Source organism: Otolemur garnettii, unplaced genomic scaffold (assembly GCF_000181295.1).
Source record: "Otolemur garnettii isolate 467f Iridium unplaced genomic scaffold, OtoGar3 scaffold00095, whole genome shotgun sequence".
Classification (NCBI taxonomy): domain Eukaryota; kingdom Metazoa; phylum Chordata; class Mammalia; order Primates; family Galagidae; genus Otolemur; species Otolemur garnettii.
In genome coordinates, this window is record NW_003852490.1 from 3,306,839 (window position 1) to 3,328,740 (window position 21,902).

Here is a 21,902-nt window from a genome sequence, read left to right on the forward strand (position 1 = left end):
CATACTGCCTATTCTATAGTCAGACACAATTTCTTATTCACAAATTATTTGCTTTTCTTCTAAACAAATAGTATTTACATTCTCGGTGTTAGAATTCAATGGATTAACCCATGAAAGGATGAGCCTTAATCACTCATACATTTTCACATCTTTTTAGACCCACACTAAAATTGAGAAGCCACTAGCCTCAAGTAGCTTATTTAAGTTTAAATTAAATGCAATCCAAAGGATTACAATGACAATAAAATACAATGAAAAATTCAGTCTTCAGTCACACTGGCCACATTTCAAGTACACTAACCAGCTACATGTGGCTAGTAGGCTACCACATTGGGCAGCACAGATTTGGGCCATTTCCATCATCACAGAAAATTCTATTAGACAACATTGGTCTAGAGAGCTCTTAAAGGAGTCATATGGTGACCACATCAAAAAAAAAAATAGGTTCTCATTTTGACAACCAATTACTGTCTTCCTCGATACTCACATGATGCTATACTAATACTCAGATGATAAGCAAAGTTAAAATATCACTTCTGAATATTTCTTATTAGTATAGAATATATGACTGGAAATACATAATAAAAACACTTCAATAACAGCAATAATGACATAAATAATCAATTCAACATGGGAAATTTCTTAAGGAAACTTACCCTCCTTCACTTTCTGCTTCCTCTGAACTATTACTCGTTGCTGAACCGTGAACTGCAGGAAGCCTTCTTTTTCTAGCTCTGTGCTGAGGACTTATCTTATGAACAGTTATCTTCCCTCCAAATTCATCTTGTATATATTCCTCCAGCTTTGGAATGGTTTCTTTAAGAAATTTGACTTCCTCTTTGAGTTCTTCCATATTGGTCAGTAATTCATTTAACTTCTCCAGTATCTGAAGTTGCCTTTCTTGAAAGATCACTGCTGTTCCTTGGTCATTATACGTTTTATCTTGCAAAGTTACAGAATCAAATGTATTACCCAGAGAAAGAAATTTAGGTAAATTCATTGCTATCCTCGGTTTACGGACTTTGTGGTACCACAAAAGCAGCAAGCTGATTCCAGCCGTTCCTACCATGATGCCAACTACCAGTTCTTTGTTTGTAGAATGAGGCATTTCTTGGGTTTTGTTTCTAAAATTAAAAACACAAATGTCAATGAATGCTGTTTTTGTCTTTCCTCAAGGTAAAAATCTAGGTGCTTTTTTCAATCAACAAAGCCAAGTCTATCTTATCCTTAAATAACTGGCAAGTCATAAGCCAAATCACAGTATGAGTGATTACCTCTGTAGCATAGATAGCCCAGTGGAAATATTTATTTTAAGGAGATTATGAAACCTAATGTAAAGTATCAACTTTAATTCAGAATTTGTATTCTGCAAGATCAATCTGTAATTTACTTTTGACAGTGTATTTTTAAAGCATTAAATAAAAAGAAGTAAAACGATCATTATAAATTTCTGACACTTATTCTTAATTTTCATCTGTTTAAAATTAATGTAGCTGATTTCTGGGTCTCAACTAACCTTTAAAAAAGGTCAAGAAGTTCTTCCTTAGCAAATAGTTCACATTAGCACTTAAACATTGGAGGGATTAACAACATTTTAAAAGCTCAGGGCTTTGGTATATAAAATATATTAGGTGTAACAAGGTGTACAAGGTGTACAAGTTGTAACTGTCCCATCTCTGTTTTATCCAACATTGAAAGCAGAAACAATAATATTAGTATAGGCTTCATCTCCTTTCTGTTTTTGGCCCAGAATTCTTCTGCTTATTATATTCAACTTATATCTGAGGGCTTAATATTCTAATGTTATTTTAAATTTTCATTTTTTAATAATAAAACATCATTTATTTGACTCCTTTTTCTTTCTGACCTTTTGCCTTTTTGCATACATGGCCCTAGCTATGATCTCATTGCTGTGAGCTATGACGTCACTGCACTCTACCAAAGGCAATAAACTGAGACTCTGTCTCAAACCCCTCCCAAAACCCCAAACGTCAAATATCCAATAAAAAATTACTAGACATGTAAAGCAGCAGAGATGATATAATTAGTAGACAAAAGTATCAAAAAATTATTATAAATATGTTCACTGTATTATATAAACATACAAATATGTTAAAGGAAACCATACATATGATGAAAAGAAAAAAAGAAAATATGAAGCAAAACCAAATAGAACTTCTAGAGATGAAAAATAAAATATCCAAAAAAATTTTTACTGAACAGAATTAACAGCAGAAACTCACTATGTAACAATAAACAACAACAAAATCAGTGACCCTGAAGATGCAGCCATAGTAACCACTCCCAAAGAAATACACAGACATCAAAACAAAACTAAACAAGCAGAGCCTATGGGAAATAGCAAGCAACCTAAAAATTACATAACATGAAAGGGAAAAAAAGATGACCCCCAAAATTCCAAAACTGGATGAAACTTATAAACCCCAGATATAAGATCAACCTAATCCGAGCAGAATAAGAAAACCAAACCAAGGCAAAATTGGTAAACCAGACTGATGAAAACTAGTGATGTTTTCAGTTATGTTAAAAGAATCCAGGACAAAAAGACAGATGAAGACTCGGAAACTATTTAAGTAAGAAAACAATGGAGTGACACATCTTAAAACGCTGAAAGAAATCATCAACTTAAATTTCTACAGCCAGTAAAATATCTTTCAGAAAGGAAGACAAAATAGACTTCTTATAGAAAAAAAAAAGCTGAGAGAATTTATGACTAAAAGAAATAAGAAATGCTAACAGAAGTTTTATAGGCACAAGGAAAATGATAAAAAATAGAAACTCAGATCTACACAAAGAATGACGAACACCAGTAGGGGCAAACATGTGGGTCATTTTTCTCACTATAAAATTTTTTTATGTTCTTTTTTTTTTTTTGCGGTTTTTGTTCCACGCTGGGTTCGAATCTGCCACCTCCGGTATATGGGGCTGACGCCCTACTGCTTGAGCCACAGGCACCTCCCTATAAAATTTTTTTTATAGGGGCTGCGCCTGTGGCTCAAAGGGGTAGGGTGCCGGCCCCATATGCTGGAGGTGGTGGGTTCAAACCCAGTCCTGACCAGAAACTGCCAAAAAATAAAATAAAATAAAATAAAATAAAATTTTTTTATAAATGCTTATTAAAGGAAAGATGATAATAACATATCATAGAATTTTTAACATATACGTGTAAGTAGAAAGTGGGAAAATCGCCCAAACACTTCCCCAACAAATAGAAATACACTATTTTGAGTGTCTTAGATTATAATGATGTGTTATAATATTAAGTTAAAGATGCATAGTTGGAAACCCTAAAATGATCAAAAGAAAGGAATAAAAAGGTATAGACAATAAGCTAACAGTGGAGATACAAATAGGATACCAAAAATACTTAGTCCAAAAGAAGGCAGGAAAAGGAAAAGAAAAAAAAAAGGACAAATGATCAAACAGAAAATAGGGAGGAGATAAATGATACCATAAGTACACAGGGAAACATGCCAAAAGATCAAGATATCACAGTATTTTGTTTGCCAACAGAAAAGATCCAATTATAAAGAAAACTGATAAAGTAGAAGAAAAATTAGAAAACTGCATGGCAATAAACTTAAGAAGGCAAAGTGGATGGGCTCTAGTGGGTGAGTATTAGGGTTGGCTAGTGATGGGAACATAAACCATGCATTCCTAGTAACAAGAAAAGGCAGATATGTGAGCAGAGATTCAGGTAGGTGGGGAGGTGTGATGGTGGGAGGTTATGAAAGTTCTCTGTGATTGCTTCACTGTTTTAAGTGAAACAGGAAGTAATCTAAACAGGTGGGAGTGAGAACCAGAGCACAAATATTGGTAAAGTGAAATTTTGAATGAGGTTGTATACCTGACATTGCTACAGCCACTTTCTAGTGGCTTATATCCTATGATTCCACACATTCTAGCAAAGCATTACTGTTTCTTACACTCTAAATGGCCAACAAATGTAAAGTTTCAAATGCCCTATGGAAGAGGACCTGAAAGAATAAGCAGCAAGAAGCCTGCTTAAAAGAAAAAAATATCTTTAGATTCATATTTTATTAGATAATACATTAACACATGGAACATAAGAGATTACACTATTTGGATGCCCTGCACTTCATTACAGGCCTAAATGTTAATAAGAATTTAAAATAATCTTCCAAAAATTACCTCAGGTGTCACTGAATGTTATATCCAAAAGATTTAAGAATCTCTTCTCCTAAACCAAGGATTCCAGAGAAAGTTCTGGTGCTTAATCTAGCCTGCCTGACCTCAGGGTATTTAGCTTGAGATTCCTTTTATTAAAAAAAGAGTATTTTCATCTACTTAATATATCTGGGAACTGTAAGTCTAATCATCTGTCCACTTCCATCCCATCCTGGAGACATTCCAGCAGCAGATTTTTTTTCTTTTTTGAGACAGAGTCTCACTTTGTCACCCTCAGTAGAGTGCTATGGCATCATGGCTCACAGCAACGTCAAACTCTTGGGCTCAAGTGACTCTCTTACTTCAGCCTCCTGGGGTAGCTGGGACTACAGGCGCCTACCACAATGCCCGGCTATTTTTAGAAATGGGGTCTTGCTCTTGTTCAGGCTGGTCTTGAACCCAGGAGCTCAGGCAATCCACCTGCTTCAGCCTCCCAGAGTGCTAGGATTACGGGTATGTGCTACTGTGTCTGGCCGTCAGCAGCAGATTCTGATCAATTTGTAACTTTAGCTGAAGTTGTAGGTAATTATGCTTAATTTAACGCTTTTTCAAAAAAATTATAACGCTTAACAAAAAAATATCCCCAAATTAAATTATCTTGAAAACTTTTTGCAAAAAGATGTAATTTTTAAGTCACCATTTGCCCAAGACTTACATTTGTACTACAGCTAATAATCACACATCAAGCTTGATCATCTTGGCTTCTGTCAATAAATAAAGAGATTAATGTGGGATGTCCATAAGCTGATTTACAGGTCTTTTAGCAGGAATATTCCTACTCTAATTGCTTTCTTTGGCCCATTCCTAAGTCTTCCTTGAACTCTACATTAAGAAACATAGTCTAGTTTGAATTTTTTTTTATTTAATAAGTAAATAAATGGAAGTGAAAATCTACCTAGGATGGAAACCTTATTCCTAAAACAGAATTGGGTTTAAACAGGAAAGAAAGAGTCATATTTTGTTTGACCTTTCTTTTTCTTTTTTTTTTTTTTTTTGCAGCTTTGCTTGAACCGGCCAGTCCTGTATATGGGGCTGGAGCCCTACTCTTTGAGCCATGGCACCGCCCTGTTTGACCTTTCTTTTGGAGTTGCATCAACTACAATTTATCTCTTTAAGGCAGGTCCTATTATCATTTTGCAGGTAAGCACAGTGTGGCACAAAGCTGTCAAATCATTTACCCAGAGGTCACCCAAGGAGGAAGTGAGAACTGTCACCCTTGAGATCCTGTGCCTAATTTTTGGATGCACCCCTGCATGTGGAAGATTCAGAAAGCATTAACAAGGACATGAAGGAGGAATGTTCACAACTACAAAAATTAACCGGGAAAAAAAAAACCCTGGAATCAATGGAGCTGGCATGTTTTAAAATAACTACAATTAGAAACCATTTTAAAGCTCAAGCTATGTTGGAGTTCTGTATCAATACGAAATGAATGTGTTTCTATGCCAATAATTTGAAGATGACCTTGATTTATAGCGATATGCAAAAGTAATAAATCAGAACACTTGCTTGCCTGCAGTACAATTTCAAAAGTCATGTGAAGTCATGTATATAGTTTTTATATTTTAAATTATCATGTCACTAGTATATATTTGTACTGTAATTAAAATTTTTACTGACCTTATTTTAGAACTCTAATATTTTAAGAATCAGATGCAAAGTATCATTCCTATGACAAGTTTCACATTGTGTGGTGCTAGTAATACCAAGGAAACGATAAACATTGTTTTAATATAAATTATGGCACCTAAAATTAATGTCTATTACATAATCAAAGATTATTTGCAGAAATAAAATCTCAAAAATTCTATTGAGAATAAAGCACAAAAAAGTTGACGCAAGAACACATAAACATGAAAATGAGAAGTTTTCTGAAGTACCTGAAGAAAATATTATGCCATTTTCATCCTCCAGCTTTAGTTTCTTAGATAATGAAATTACGCTTTACCACATTAATTACAATAATGCTTTTACCTTTTATCAAGCATATATATTAATTCACGAACAGATCTTAGAGGGAAAAAATAAATTCCAAAACTGATAAAGCTCGGGGAACGTATGAAAAACTTTGCAAGAGAAGTTAAAAGAACATTAGTTACAAAGAGGCCCAAGGTTGAAGTTTCCCAAGAGAATTGCTCTGAGACCTTGAATAAGTGATCAGGTTTCCTACAGCGACCTGGAAAACCCGATACTTTCTAAGTGAATTCTAATACTGATTTCTTCAAGTCTTCATGGGAGTTTTTGTATTTTATTTAATGTAATTTACTTTAAATTTAGGTCTTCCAGATGTTTAACTTATTTGCAAATGTTGGCAGCACTGGTAACCTGGCCTTCATTCTTACGTAAAATGGAGAATCGAGTTTGAGGAAAAACAAAGCAAAACAAAACAAAAGGTTTATTGAAAATAAGATCCTGGAAGATGAGGTGAGAACCCAGCAGCGTCCCTGCTCAAACTCTTCGGCGTTTGCAGAGACAGACTGGACCCAGGCGGGAAACTGCCCCACGCAACCCCGAAGGGCGGCCTGTGCGGAAACACAGGGGACCTCCGGGGCTGGAGCTTCCGAGGCGCCGGCTCAGCAAGGGCCGAGCTGGGGGAAGCCACTCCGGCCCAATTCTCCAGCTCGGGGACGCACTCGCGGGTGCACACGCACACACACACACACACGCACTCACACGCACACACATACACACAAGGCGGGAAGAGTCCGCGAGAGGATGCGGCGACCCGGAAGCAGTCGCGGCCGGCGGAAATGCTTCCGCCGCCCTCCGCACGCCCCCAGGCCGCGTCCGGCCCTAGGCGGCCGAGCTTCCCTCTCCCAGGGTCTGAGCTTACCGGTATTCGCTGCGCCTGCGTCTCTCTGTCAGAGACCGGGCACTGGGACCTGCGGGCAGCAAGCAGCGGGCGCACGGTAGCCCGGGAGTCTGCGGTTCCGAGGTCCGGCGCTGCGGCCGTAGCCGCCTGGTCCTGCTCCTGATAGTGGAGGCGCCGGGGGAGGAGCCCGCCGGCCGCTCGCCCTGTGGCTCCCGCCTCCTCCCTCCGGGGGTTCAGTTCACCCGGGACGGGCGCCCGGCGTGTGGTTTACAAAAGAAGAAAACTGCGCGCCGCCGGGCCTGTGTCTGGCCCCGGACCGTGTGGCTCGCATCCCGCCGCCCCCACCGCGCTCTCCCCTGCGCCTTCCCTCCCTGTCTCCGCCGCTTCCAGAACCCATCCCCACCCGGATGGCACCTGCTCCCAGGCCCACCCCCTCTCCTGGATGCCCTTTTCTAGGCGCAAGCTTGGACCTTGTTCCACTAGAGGAGCGAACGCAGATGTCTTGCGCTGATTACTAGTCATGTCCACAGACCAGCTTTCCTCGGTGTTCCCCTCCCCTGTTTTTTTGAAATAGAGTCTTACTATGTCGCCCTCGGTAGAGTGCCACGGCGTCACAGGTCACAGCAACCTCCAGCTCTTGGGCTTTGGCGATTCTCTTGCCTCAGCCTCCCAAATAGCTGGGACTACGGGCGCCCGGCTATTTTTTGGTTGCAGTTGTGATTGTTTAGCAGGCCCAGGCCGGGTTCGAACACGCCACTCTCCTTGTATGAGGCTGGCGCGTAACCACTGTGTACGTGAGCCTTTCAGTGCCCCCTCTAATGAACAAAATTCCCAGCCTTTTCGTCCCTCTACCAGTCTGAGTTACCTATGGATAAAAAGCACTTTCTTCTCAAATGCCTGACCTTTGAGGTTTTATGCAACTTTACTTTCTATGGTTTGCATAATGAAAATTTATAAAGTAGACTCTTAAAAACTGCTCACACACTCCTATCTTGCCCGCTCCTTGAGCATTACTGTTTTAAACTTCGATTGGTATAGAGCTTAGTCGTATGGATACAGGGTTCTCCATTTTCTAGCCAGGGCAAACACACTTTGTTTTTCCAAACCACGCTCTTTGGGAGCAAGCAGGATAGGAGAAAAGCCGATTGACCAATACTGCATCTGGGCAGCTCCTCCTGAAGTGGAATGCCGACACCTGCTGCTTGCCTGGGGCAGGAACTGTGAGGACCTCATTCATTTACTAATAAATTTCATTGGCTAATCAACATAGGCAGGATATTTCCGTCTGCTGGCTCCCGGTAAAGTGTGACTATACTTCCTAAGACACCACCCCCTTCACCTTCGGGGTCCCAGACAGTGTATGAACCCTAGACAGAAGACCAGGGGGGTCTTCCCACTTGGGAATTGCCCTCCTGTGAGGCTTTGTTACCTTTCTATGTTCTCCATAAAATAAATTTTGTCTTGTCACTCGCAGGGTCTGGGGTTTCATTCTTGAATCTCCAGACCAAGGACCTGCCACAGAGAGAAAATTACTGGTAGCAGTATTTTCTAAATTTCTCACCAGTGTGTGGAACTAAATTAAAAATGGGCACACTCTTGTTCATTTAAAAGCAATGCTACAGAAAATCAGAAGGCTTATTTTGCAGTCTCTACACTACTATTTACTGATGGGGATTTGGAGATATTGTAGGCTTTTCATAACTAAGCAAGCTACTTTGAAGAATAAGCCTAGGCATGGTCATTTTATTAAACCTGATATTTGGGAAGAGAGTAGACACTTAACTTTTCAGATTCAAAGCAAAAATTTAACCTCTGTATAACTGCTTTCCTTTTTTTTTTAATTATGGTTTGCAAAGATAATACAATACAATGCAAATGTCAGCTTTACTTAATCAGAATATAACTTAAACTTAAGCCTGGTGATAATAGGTCTCTTTTTAACAGAAGAAACTTTACTGTCTCTTCAGTAATGCATAAAAGACACTTCTTAATATTTAAAAGAATATTTAAGCTTTTCCAGGAGCCCACTAAGTTGTTCACTGCTGCATCACCAGGACGTAGCACAGAAGAGGCTTTTATTAAAAGTGTGAAGGTGGGCTGAGAATAAGGCTTCCCCAGCCCTCTGCTCTAAAAGGAAGATGGCAGCTGAAGTATGGTTTTCCAGTATAGGAACTAGAGGGAAATAGCTGCCCTCAGCCTGTATTCCTATGTAACCTCTATTCCTGCCTGCTCTCTCTGATCAATAAAAATTACCTGAGCAGTAGAAACTCCGTGATAGCCATTGATCTTGGCAAAGTTAAAACTAAATAGCTATTTTTGTCAGACACTGTTGTCAGGGTGCATTAAAAAATGACTCCTACCCCACTACAGTGTTTGATCAAAAAGAAACTGCTGGAGGAAAAACAAAAAACACCAAGAATCCCAAAGTTGAGATTCGTCACAACCAGCACAACATTATCATCATTGGAGAATAGTGATGTAGAGCCCCTTGGGATTTGTCCCCACCTGCTTTCCCACCTTTTCTCCACCAGGCACCATCCTATCCATACTTTAGTTATACCCCAGCTACTGGTTAGCTTGCCACAAGCTGTGTCCTTTTTATCCTGTTCCTTAGGTCTGGAATGCCCTGTTGCTTGCCACCTGTCTGAAACCATTTCGTGTGCATCTGTTTGCTGCGAGAAGCTACCGTTCACTTTCTTCTCCTCATAAGAAGTATTCATCCTTTCCCCATCTAAACTCGTGGAAGGAGAAGGAGTTTAAATGAATACAAAACCCCTCCCTGCTTTCACCACACCTGTCTCAACGTACACTGCATAATTCCTGCTAGTCAGTGACTGTGTCCATGAGCCTGTGAACATCTTCAAGGCAAGGATGGTAACATTTATCTTTGGATCCCCAACACCTGGTACAGGGCGCATCCTCTATATAAGATAAATGCCAGTAATATGTAACACTTGAGGGAAAAGCTCTGGGAAATGATCGTCTTTCATGTCCAGGCGGTTGCCAAGTTACAAACATCTGAGCTATGTACAACTCACACCCATAAACGGAAGCTATTACAGGTAATAGGTAAATGTACCTGTTCCAGCTTACATACAAAATCAGTGTTTAGCAACATTACAGGTGAAGAAACTAAGGCTTTGAGAGATGAAGAAACTTGTCCCAGGCCACACAGTTTTAGAGACAATAAGCAAACCCAGCTTCATCTCAGCGTCTTTTCTGTTAACTGCTTCCTCGGAGCCCAGCCTAGACATGCAGACACCGTCATTGCAGGCGCTTCCTAGCACCTTCTGTAAACACAGCTCGTATGATACTGTACAGTTTGCATCCCCCACTTCAGTTTGTTAGGGTTCAGCCTTCACTGCTTCTGTTAGAGGAGGGACTGAATCCTCAGTCTGATCCCTCACCAGGTGGAGGCCTTTCTGTGGAGGGTTAGCACAATATTATGGTGTGTTTAGGTAGGAATAGGATTTGGGGAAAAGAGGAAATAGTATCTATTGTAAATAGTTTTTTTTTTCCTTTTGTAGAACACAAGAAAATTACAAAACAATTTTTCTGAAAAGAAACTGATTAACTTGGATCTTCCAAGGAAAAAATGGCTTTCTTTGAAAAAGGAATGAGGATACGTTTATGAAATATTTTGATAAGACTAAGTGATTAGAGCCATAAATTACTAGTCACTTAAATACACTAAGATGGTTGGCTCCATAGTTCTATACTGAATGAATCAAAATGGTGTTTTAGAAAGATGCATATGAAAGAAAAACTAGCAACAATAGTTATTGTAATACTACTTAGCAGTTCAATGTTGAATCAATTTACTAAAAATACACTACTCATTAAGATATAGAATTCTTATTAGCAATTTCTATTTTGTTAGAAAAGTTAAGTTTTTGTTCAATGAAGACACATTTTCAGAAAGGCAGACACTAACCTTGTTCAACGGTTATCAGCAGTTGTTCTGTGACCTTTCAAAATACCAAGGAAGTTTCTTTAGAAGTTGCAGATGTTGTAAGTCACATTCCTACATGGATTTTCCATAGCCTGTATGAAACACAGTGTTGGATATAATCTAAAATGGAACTCACAGATTCAAAGCAAAGAAGGATTTTGCTCCTCCTTCATATTGAGAAATACCTTCAAGGACATCCTTGACAGTATATATGTCAATTTCACAAGCCAAGGTCAGTTCCATTGTTTAAGACAGATTAAAAATGAAGTTGAATATTCCTCAGACAAAATGTTGTTGTAATACATGGGTGTAAAAGTGAAGTGGATACTTTTAATTACATACAATATGTAGAACAAAACATTTCATTTTGGACTTGAGTGGGAAGGCAATTTTGTACAATATTCTGCTGGGAAAAATTAGGGTTGGCAACTTTCCAGACCCACTGTCCTCAGCGTATATAAAAAAGTGATTTTCCCTTTAGGAGCAATCTAGTTCAAAAAATTGTTTAGTAGATAGAGCCTCTAGGTATACTAATAAATAGAATCTACTATCATACATTATGAGAGACACATGAATTAACCAAACATTGTTAAAAAAACTTTGGCATTTTATAAAAATTTCATTCCCATCATTGTAATTGGCATGTTTTTATATGTACTCTAATTCACAGAAAAGTAAATTTAGAAAAAGATGAAAACTGAAATTCACTACTATAATTGTTTTAAAGGAAAGCTTGACTTATAAAGCAAGAAACCAATACTATGTGTCATAACCAGAAGAATTGTAGTTCAAATGTTTAGAATACGGAACATACCTTACCATGAAAATTATGCTATAAACGGTGGTTAGTTTTTCAGATAAACACAGAAACCTTTTACACTCTCTATATGATAACAAACAGCATGGTTTTCAGCAGACTTCCAACTCAGACCTGCTGATGTCAGGAAATCATTATCTGTTCCTATGACCTTGGCCAGTTTCACTTACAAAAGACAAAAAAAGTGGACTTGTCCCTGTCAGCCACTGAAGCTGATAACTGTTCAATGTCCAGTGAAAAGAAAAACCTCACCCATCAGTTATGGTGTCTATCAGCTAATACAAAAAGAATTCTCTACCGTCAGCCACAGACTCTGCCATGCTTCCACCAAGGGTACATGTGAATCTTTCTAAATGTAGAATATAAATGTCTTAACACAATAACTAAGAAAATGCCATGAAGGCTTTGTGAACCAGTTTGATGAAAATATTTCAAATTGTATATAAAACCAGCACACTGGACCCCATGACTGCATTAATGTATACAGCTATGATTTAATTAAAAAAAAAAAAGAAAGAAAAGAACTACCCATCAGCAGCACCTGTGGCTCAGTGGGTAGGGCCCCGGCCCCATATACTGAGGGTGGCAGGTTCAAACTTGGCCCCAGCCAAAGTGCAACAAAAAGATAGCCAGGAGTTATGGCAGGCGCCTAGAGTCCCAGCTACTCAGGAGGCTGAGGCAAGAGAATCACCTAAGCCCAGGAGTTGGAGGTTGCTGTGAGCTGTGTTGCCACAGTGCTCAACCAGGGCAATAAAGTGAGACTCTGTCTCTACAAAAAAAAAAAAGAACTACCCATTTAGCCACAGGGCTCTTTGGCTTTCTCACATAAGGAAAAACAACTCTTAAAAAACAACATCTTAAAAAAAAAATTCTGGGGCTTGACTTACTCCTGGAGGTTGAGGCAGGGGAACTGCTTGAGGCCAGGAGATCAAGACCAGCCTGAGCAAGAGCAAGACCCCTAAAACAGAAAAATTAGCTGGGCAGGAGGATTGCTTGAACCTAGGAGTTTGAGGTTGCTGTGTGCTAGTCTAATGCCACAGCTCTTTAGATCAGGCAACAGAGTGAAACTGTCTCCAAAAATAAAATAAAATAAAATTCTGACAGTAATAATTTCACATTTACTTCCTCTCCTAATAGGGGGAATCTTCCACTTCTCATACAGAAGGGTGCTGAGGGTCTGAATTGGAAGTCAACTGGAAACCTTTCATCTGGACATAGTAAGTAGCTTGTCACTCATAGTCTAGGAAGCATAACTTCAGGAGTGTCAGTAGTTAACAAATGAAAGACTGTGAATACCAATTTGAATAATTTGGGTACTTACAGAAATGCAGTAAGACTTCACATTAAAAGAGCATAAAAGATTTTCATAAAATATTTCATTGTGAGTATCCAACTTTAGACATCAAGGCACTTTTGTTATTTCCCTTTGCTAAAAGTTAACAATTATGAGCAGTGACCACCAATAGGCAGTGTTGTTTTCTCCCTCTTTTAAGATGTAACAACTATAAAGATCTTTCATCAAAACAACACATTGCTACTATGGCTTAGATTAAATAATCACAAGCATTAGATATCTAAATGAAAAATGAAAATTTCAGCTGATTCAAATACCTGAAAACACTTTAGTACCACCAATTATCCTTCCTAAGACTTCCTTCCAGTAACGCTGTCCACCCTCTGGGACTGCTCCTACCTTATCTGACATTCCTCACTACCCAGCGTTTGTAAGATTCCCTCACATGGGCTCCACTTCCTGATTTTCCTCCCACTTACCAAGCTATTGAAGAAACCACTAAAACTACTCTTATCAGGGAGGACAAAGGTCCTATGATTTCCCAGATCAGTGGCTTTTGATCTCTTTGGAACAGGGTTTTTCAACTTCAGTACTATTGACTTTTTGGACTAGAGAGAGATCTTTGTTGTAAGGAGAATTCTATTTTATAGAAGGTGCAGCAATATTCTTGAACTTTACCCACTAGTAGCCAGTAGATCTATGAGTTAATATGTCACTTCATAGAATGTAAACCCCCAATTAACAGTAAACAACACAAACATGGGTACATTCTTCTAGAGAATTAAAGAATGCTTTGGTAGACTTGTTAGCAGTGCCCCAACTCTGAAAGAATATGCTAGAGGTTCTTAATTTAGGAGTTTTAAATAATTTATCTTAACAGGAAGGCCCATGTCTTATTCATTTTTCTACCTTTAGTGCTTCAAATTCAGTATAAATATCTTGAATGAATGAATAAATTGGTGGATAAATAAAAATACCTAGTTAACTGAATTCCTCACTTTCAACCAGAAGTTTTAGCATGTTTTACATATGTGACCAGCCTATATGCCTGCTACTTTTTAAAATTGGCTAATTCCCGGTGAGAGAGCTCATAGAGGTGAAAGACCTATTGGTCATGTAACATAGACTTGTGTGGAAACTGATAAGGGAGAATTTAGTTTCCAAAAATAAATGAAAAATTTTGACTTCACTTTGGACACCTAAATTTTTCCCAAAGGCATCTCTGTCTACCAAACTATCTTTTCTCATTGAAATTTACTATCTATTGTTTGGAATTCTTTCTAAATATACGAACACTTTAAAATTCTTTAGTGTCACTGCTTCTGTTTTGCAAGGCCCTCTAAATCTTTTAGGTAGTATTCGTAACTAGGATGGAAAACTGAAAGATGGATATGTCTTAGTCCATTTGTGTTGCTATAAAGAAGTATGTGAATTTGGGTAATTTATAAATAATAAAAGGTTATTTGGCTGGAAGACTGGAATTTTGGTGGCTGGAAGACTGGGCATTTGGTGAAAGCCTCAGGCTTTCCACTCACAAGAAGGCAAAGGGGAGCCAGTGTGTGCAGAGACCATGTGATGAGAGAGGAAGCCAGAGAGAAGATTGGGAGGAACCAGGCTCTTTTTAACAACAAGTTTTTTGTGAGAACTAATAGAGACAACTCACTCACTACCTCAAGGTTAGCACCAATCCATTCTGGAGAGAGCACCTTCCATTAAACCCCACCTCCAACACTGGGGATCAAATTTTGACATGAGGTTTGGGGAACAAACGTCCAAATTGTAATAGGGTATTTACGTGCATATAATTGCTTGCAGATGGTGTAGCTTCTGTTACCACCAAACCTTCAGACTTCTAGTTCTGAAATGGGGCCTAGGAATTTGCGGTTCAAAAGATTATTGAATTGATATTGCCATGGGTCACACTTTGAGGAACATAGCATGTAGCAATGTAAGTGATGATCTACTGATGAATTTCTAAATTACAAATGAGATCAGGCAACATAACTGTAGAAGAACCATTGTTGAATCTGTTCACTTATTTATTCATTTTTGGTCTTTTGTGGAAAAAGGTGTTCAAAGACCATGCTGAAATTAACTAAATGAAATTCTTATTTTGGAACTTTATTAGTGTTTCTTATTACAATTTTTCCTGTGAGAGACAGAGATTGAGAAAGGGAAAAAGAGAGAGAAAGCAATGAGAAAAGAGACTCATTTCAGCATGAGAGGAAGCTGTTCCTGCTTCTCTCAAACATCTTCTAATAGGTGCCCTTTTGGCTCTTAGTCTGTTTGGCATCCCTAAGAGCTCACATGTCTAGCAAGACTTGGCAGCATGAAATGAGGCCATGATCCTAGAGCAACACCTATTCTTTAGTATCTGGCCAACAGGTTTATTGTTATTATCCACAGTAATCATCTGTGTCACAATTATTCAAATTATATTGCCAAATTTCTTTTCTACTGGAAGTTAATCCTCAGGATGTGTATGTGCAGTGGACACGATCAAAGGTTTGATGCATGAAGTATGAGAATGCTTTCTGCCTCCTTTATCAGACACAACACTTGCATTCACAGGAAACATGGAGCATTCAAAGTGCTTCCACGTGTTTCTGTTTGATTGTCACTTCAGCCTCTGAGGTAGGTGGGGTATATATCTTCATTCTAGATGAGGAAAGCCAATCTTAGTGATTAAGTCTGATTTGTCCAAAGCTCAGAGCTCTTTACTTAGGATTGATGACTTTCTAGTCTCTCCTCTCCAAGCGTACTTGCTAGTGTACACTTCTGGTACTCAAGACAGCAAGCTTAGACTCAGACAGTGAGTGTACAGGAAGGTAGAGAGGGCTAATTAATTTTTAATGTACAAAATAAGAGTTCATTTTAAGTTTCTCCCTACACATTATTTATTCACTTATTTAGGCAAGGAAAAACTAAAAACTATTAAAGAGTAAAAGTACTACCCTTGGCTGGGCATTCTGGTTCACACCTGTAATCCTAGCACTCTGGGAGGCCAAGGCGGGAGGATCACTTGAGTTCAGGAGTTTGAGACCAGCAAGAGCAAGACCTCATCTCTATAAAAATAGAAAAAGCCAGGCATTGTGGCAGGCATGTGTAGTCCTAGCTACTCAGAGGATTGAGGCAGGAGGACTGCTTGAGCCAAGGAGTTTGAGGTTGTAGTGAGCTATGATGATGCCATTGCACTTGGGCCTAGATAACAGAGCAAGCCCTTGTCCTATTGCATGGGACTGCTGATATTCTTCTGTACATGAAGAAGGATGGATTCATGCTTTTTAAACAATATAATGCAATACCAATTAGTCATCATGATTTTCAGAAGCTGCAATGCTAATGTTATACCCAAAGGAAAGACGAGAAAGATTATTTCCCTGTAGGCATTCTCAGGGGACTGTTATTGAATCAAATACGTCCTTGGAGGAATGGAGGGAACAGAGCAAACTCAATTAATTTATTTTTACAATGTCATAGCACTGAAGAGCAAGTTTGGAAGTTACTTGCATTTCTAATCAAGGAGAATAGCATTATTTATTATTTAAAACTAGTCTTATTTGCTTATCACAATTAAAAAAATATTTTTATTAGTAAAGGAATTCAACATTTAGATTTGAAAACATATACACGTTTATTAAGTCAAGAATGAAAGCACTCTGTCCTTTTCACTCCTTCTCATTTTCCAGAGGTAAACTATGTTAAGATTTTGAGTATATAAAAAATTTTTTTTGAGCATATAATATTTTTGTGTATTTTTATGAATGTATTATATATGTGTGTATGAGGTGCAGTGTTTAAAATATGTATAATATTCTACCTTTTTTCACTTAATGCAACATAGATGTCATTTCATGTCTTCCTTGTTCTTTTTGACAACTCCTGGTATTTCATTGTGAGGCTATGCTATAATATTTACTCATCTTTGACCTAATAGACAGCTGGCTTCTTTTTGTTATTTGCCATTAAAAACAATGAGTCATTGCAAGTATGTAATAAGAAAGAAAAATAAATTCAGTCCTGTCTAGGAACAGATCTGACGTAGTAGGCCTCCATGTTATAAACGGATTTGATGTGCACAGCTGACCCATCTTACAGAATGTCCGATTCAGACACGGATGCTGTGCACAGAAAGTGCAGCACAAAATGGGTGATTGCCAGTTCTTTACCAGTTATAGCTTTATCCCAGCTCTAATCTGCCTCACGTAGAGATAAGATTTATTGAGATACTCAGTTGTAGGATTGCTCCCTTTCCAACAGTACACAATTTAGATCAGTGATTTTCTTTTCTTTTCTTTTCTTTCTTTCTCTCTCTTTTTTTTTTTTTTTGAGACAGAGCCTCAAGCTGTCCCCCTGGGTAGAGTGCCATGGCATCACAGCTCACAGCAACCTCCAACTCCTGGGCTCAAGCGAGTCTCCTACCTCTGCCTCCCAAGTAGCTGTGACTACAGGTGCCCACCACAACGCCTGGCCATTTTTTGGTTGCAGCCGTCATTGTTGTTTGGCAGGCCCAGGCTGGATTCGAACTCGCCACCTTAGGTGTATGTGGCTGGTACATTAGCTGCTTGAGCCACAGGCACCAAGCCAGATCAGTGATTTTCAACTTATTTTAGGCGAGCTGCAAAAATCGTTAAAGATAATTAAATTATTTTCAAAAGTTCAAACCACAGTAAGTATTTTCTTTTTTTACTCTTTTTTGATCAACATAATTTAAATGTGCTGCTGAAGTTTAACTATAGTTCAAGGGTGCAGTGAGATAAAAAAGGTTGAAAAACACTGATCTGGAGCATTTTGTTTCATAGAACCCCCCTAACATTATCCAGCTAAACCCCAAATTCTATAATATGTTGATTCTAATACCCATTTTCCGGGATATCCCTTGGTCAACTACAGGTGTGTTCCTGGAGGTCTCTGTTGGAGGACACTGACAGTTAAGTTCTTCAAATATGTGGGTAACATTTTTAGAACTTGAACTCCTGGATCAAATAGATAACTATTTAAAATTGTGATAGATATTATCCAAGTGTGCTCCAAATAGCTCACAATTTTTAAATGCTCCCTAACTGTTTTTCTATTGGTATTACCCTTTTGTTACAGTTATGTCAAACTTTCTTCTTATAATGGTGACATTGGTTATAATAAACCAGGTACTTCTTAAAGCAATTTCCACGGTATGAATAACTCTTTTCACATCCTTATAACAAACCTATGATGTAAGTTCTAGGATTCCCATTTAAGAGATGAGGAAACTGAGGTGGGTAGAGGTTATGCAATTGCTCAAGGTCACATGGCCAGGAAGGGCTAGAGCTGGGTTTTGAATAGTCAAGCTCCAGAGCCCCTGCTTGTATCCTTTGTACCACGGTGCTTCATTACAGTAACAGGAAATGTGCAAGGTCTATGTGAAAAAGAAAAGCAAAAGTCTGATGGTGAGACAGGAAAGAAAGCTGGAAGGATGAACAGCCAGACTGTGTTCTTGAGCACAAAGATCTCCTGTTTTAAAGATGATATGTTTTTTCATACGAACCCACAAATTTCCAAGCAAAACCAGTTCATTTTAGGGTACTTGGCAAAATAATTTTAATTTAACTGGAAGAATAAATATGTACTAGTAACCAGGAAGAATCTGAACAATAATATTGAAAGTCTCCCAATTATTAAAATTCATTATGAAACAGAGGCAACAGCACAAAACAGAGGGGGACAGTGGCAGGGACAGTGTAATTAATAGAAGAAGACTAGAATACAATAATAGACCCTAACATACACGGCATTAGAAACCAAAGAAAAATAGAAGAATTACTCAGGAAATAGTGATGGTATAACTGGCTAAGCATATAGGGAAAATTATAGCCAGATGCCTGCTTTATTACAGCAAAAATTCCAGATGAATCAAAGATTTAGACAAGAAATTAAGCCATACAATTAGGAAAAAAAGAACATTAAAAAAAAATCTTTCATCAGGGTGCAGGGGAGAGTTTCTCATAATGGCATGAAAAACATCAGCTATATATAAAGAAAAATGTTGACACATTTGACTGACTAAAAATAATTAAAACAGAAAATAACAGAAACAAATAAAAAAGATTTTTCAAATACCCTGGGGAAATATCTATAATATTTTAAAGATATTTATTATAATTTTTATGATTGTAAAAGTACAGCTGGCTCATCATAAAAATAAATGTCAAAAATTAAGAAGGTAAACATTTCTACTGAAAAGTCATAATAATTAAGGTTTGGGTATCCATCCTCTGAGGTATTTTTTTCTGGGTGCACATGTGTCATATGAATACAATTTATTATATATATTATAATAATTTTATGATATAAATATGTATATATTTTAATAGCATCATACTATATAATCGACCACTTTTTTGATCCTTTAACAGTACATTATGACCCTTTTCTCTTTTTTTTAAATAGATATACAAAGACATGTTTATCAGAGAGTATCCCTAGACCAGCAGAATGAAAAATTATAAGAAATGTGCCTCCTCATTTCCTCATTGGAATCTATTTGGTCAAAGACTTCTGAGCTGCCTCAGCACTCTGGGTGATCCTGATTTATGTTTAAGTTTGAGAACGACAACTTATATCATCACTTTTGACCACAGAGTATTTCATTGATTGTATGGTTGTATCATAATTATTTAACCAACTCCTATTGCTGAATTTTTTACTGTTAAAAACAATGCTGCAACAGATATTTTTTCTTTAACATTTTTTTTATTGAGATATAATTTGCATGCCAGGTTATTCACTCACTTAAAGTGTACAATTCAATGGTTTTAGTATATTTACAACTATGGCAGCCATCATCACAGTATAATCTGAGAATTTAAATTACCCCATTAAAGAAATCCAGCATTCATTTGCAGTTAGACGCCATTTCTCTCATACAAGGCTGGGTACCACTAAACTGTTTCCTGACTATGGATTTGCCTATTCTGGACATTCCGTAAAAAATGCATTCATACAATGTGTGGCCTTTTGTCTCTGACCTCTTTCATATAGAATAGTATTTTCAAGATTCATCCATGTTGTGGTACGTGTTGATACTTAATTCTTTTTCATTATTGAATAATATTTTATTGGATGGATAGATCACATTTACTTTGGCCAGTCATCATCAGTTCATGGATATTTGGATTGTTTCTACTTTTTGGTTCTCATGAATAAAGCTACTATGAAAATTCTTTTTTTTGTGGAAATAAACAAGTGTTTGTGTGGATATACGAGGGCTGTCCGGAAGACATCCAGCCATGTACTATGAAAAATAGAGACATACCTGGCTGGATACTTTCTGGACAGTCCTGTGCTTTCATCTACAAACATTCTTTTAAAAAGTTTTATTTGAGGTATAAGTACATGCCATAAAGTTCAGCCATGTTGTGCACTGTTCAATAATTTTTACTAAATTTACAGAGTTGTACAACCCTCACCACAATTAACAACAAATACTCTTATTCCTGCATTTCTTTATGCTTGACAAGATATTTTAGATTAGATTAAACATTATTGATTTCCCCATTAAAAAAACCTAACCAATATTTGTCCACCTTGAGAGACTCGATACAGTTCAAATCAGAAAGGAGAGATTTCGGAAAGGCCATAAAACAGATCAGGGATCTATCTGATGCATTGGGTAATTTTCTGGACTCTAAAATTTAAAACATGCCTATCTTCTGGCATATTCTCCTTTAATTACTTAAGGCTGCAATCCCCAACTCCTGACTGTGGACTAGAAGAGGTCAGCAGGCTGGGGTGTACAGAAGCGCCACCTGAACTCTGCCTCTTGTCAGATGTCTCCACCATCCTTATGCCCCTCATCAGTGGAAAATCTGTCTCCCATGAAATTGGTCCCTGGTGCCAAAAATGTTGGGGACTGCTGTTCTAAATGTAATGATCTCTGAGAATGATTGCCTGAAGGAGAAAGTTGAAAAATATTTATGTATTAGTGGGGAAACACTGCCAACTATGAGTAGTAACAACAACAAAATAATCTAACAGTAGTTTTAAAACAAAAAGAAAATGGTTATTGGCATTGATTCATCAATTAGTGATGCCATCATGGGCCAGACTCTACCTTCTAGTCCTGTCATTCTCAGTGTTGGCTTTGTGTCCTAATGCTTGTCTTGCTCCAGGCAAGAAGAAAAGAGAAACACAGTGCCATTCATCAGCAAAGAACAGCTGTCTCAGAAATCTCCATGAAACTTGTGCTTTCAAATCATTACCCTGAAATAGAATATGTGCCTATTTTCAGCTGCAAGAGAATCAGGGAAATAGAGTATTTGGCTTTCTGGCCTCAAGAGGAGGAGAATGAGAGAGAGGAGATTGGGAATGAATCTGGGTTAATTAGCCGACACTGACCAAGCCACACTGACCAAATGGGAGTTGGAGAGAGTGTGTGATCAAGACCCAGATGTGGAACTCTGAAATACACAACAGTGGAGATAAAGCACTTAGGGTATATATGGGATAAAGTCTTTGTCAATCTCTCATCTTTGAACAATACCATCTTTAATGCTTCATGCCATACTCTAACTGGTTAACATAACTATAATCTATAACAAAAGATCTCTTCACTTAAAAATTTTAAAGAAATATCATTGTTTATCCAATCATATTGTTCTAATTTTTAGGTTCAATTTCATACTCAATTTTTATATACTATTGAGTCCAAGAATATTGTTACAGGAACTGCCAATTGCTGGTAAATTCAGGCAAGGTTATTTTTCTAAAATAGGAATTCTAAAGTATTCTGTGGTTTAGTGAAAGCCTGTTATTTGAGATGCCTTCAGCAGGGTTGAGGAAA

General features: G+C 37.9%; 1 protein-coding gene across 7 annotated transcripts in view; it reads right to left on the reverse strand.

Moving 5' to 3' along the window:
- RMDN2 (regulator of microtubule dynamics 2) overlaps nt 1-13,530 on the reverse strand; it is a 76,037-nt gene extending 62,507 nt beyond the window's left edge. The window contains exons 1-5 of one of the 7 annotated variants that reach the window (XM_023516664.1): nt 13,402-13,530; nt 10,956-11,065; nt 8,451-8,533; nt 4,865-4,913; nt 657-1,124 (exon numbers count right to left, since the gene is read on the reverse strand). In XM_023516664.1, the coding sequence (XP_023372432.1) occupies nt 657-1,108 (452 nt within the window). In that variant the 5' untranslated portion in view covers nt 1,109-1,124; nt 4,865-4,913; nt 8,451-8,533; nt 10,956-11,065; nt 13,402-13,530. Of the gene's footprint in view, nt 1-656; nt 1,125-4,864; nt 4,914-7,042; nt 7,341-8,450; nt 8,534-10,955; nt 11,066-11,792; nt 11,838-13,401 lie in introns of those variants that run through there. The other 6 variants (XM_023516661.1, XM_023516663.1, XM_023516662.1 and 3 more) reach the window with 6 other exon arrangements.
- Between the last annotated feature and the right edge of the window lie 8,372 nt (nt 13,531-21,902).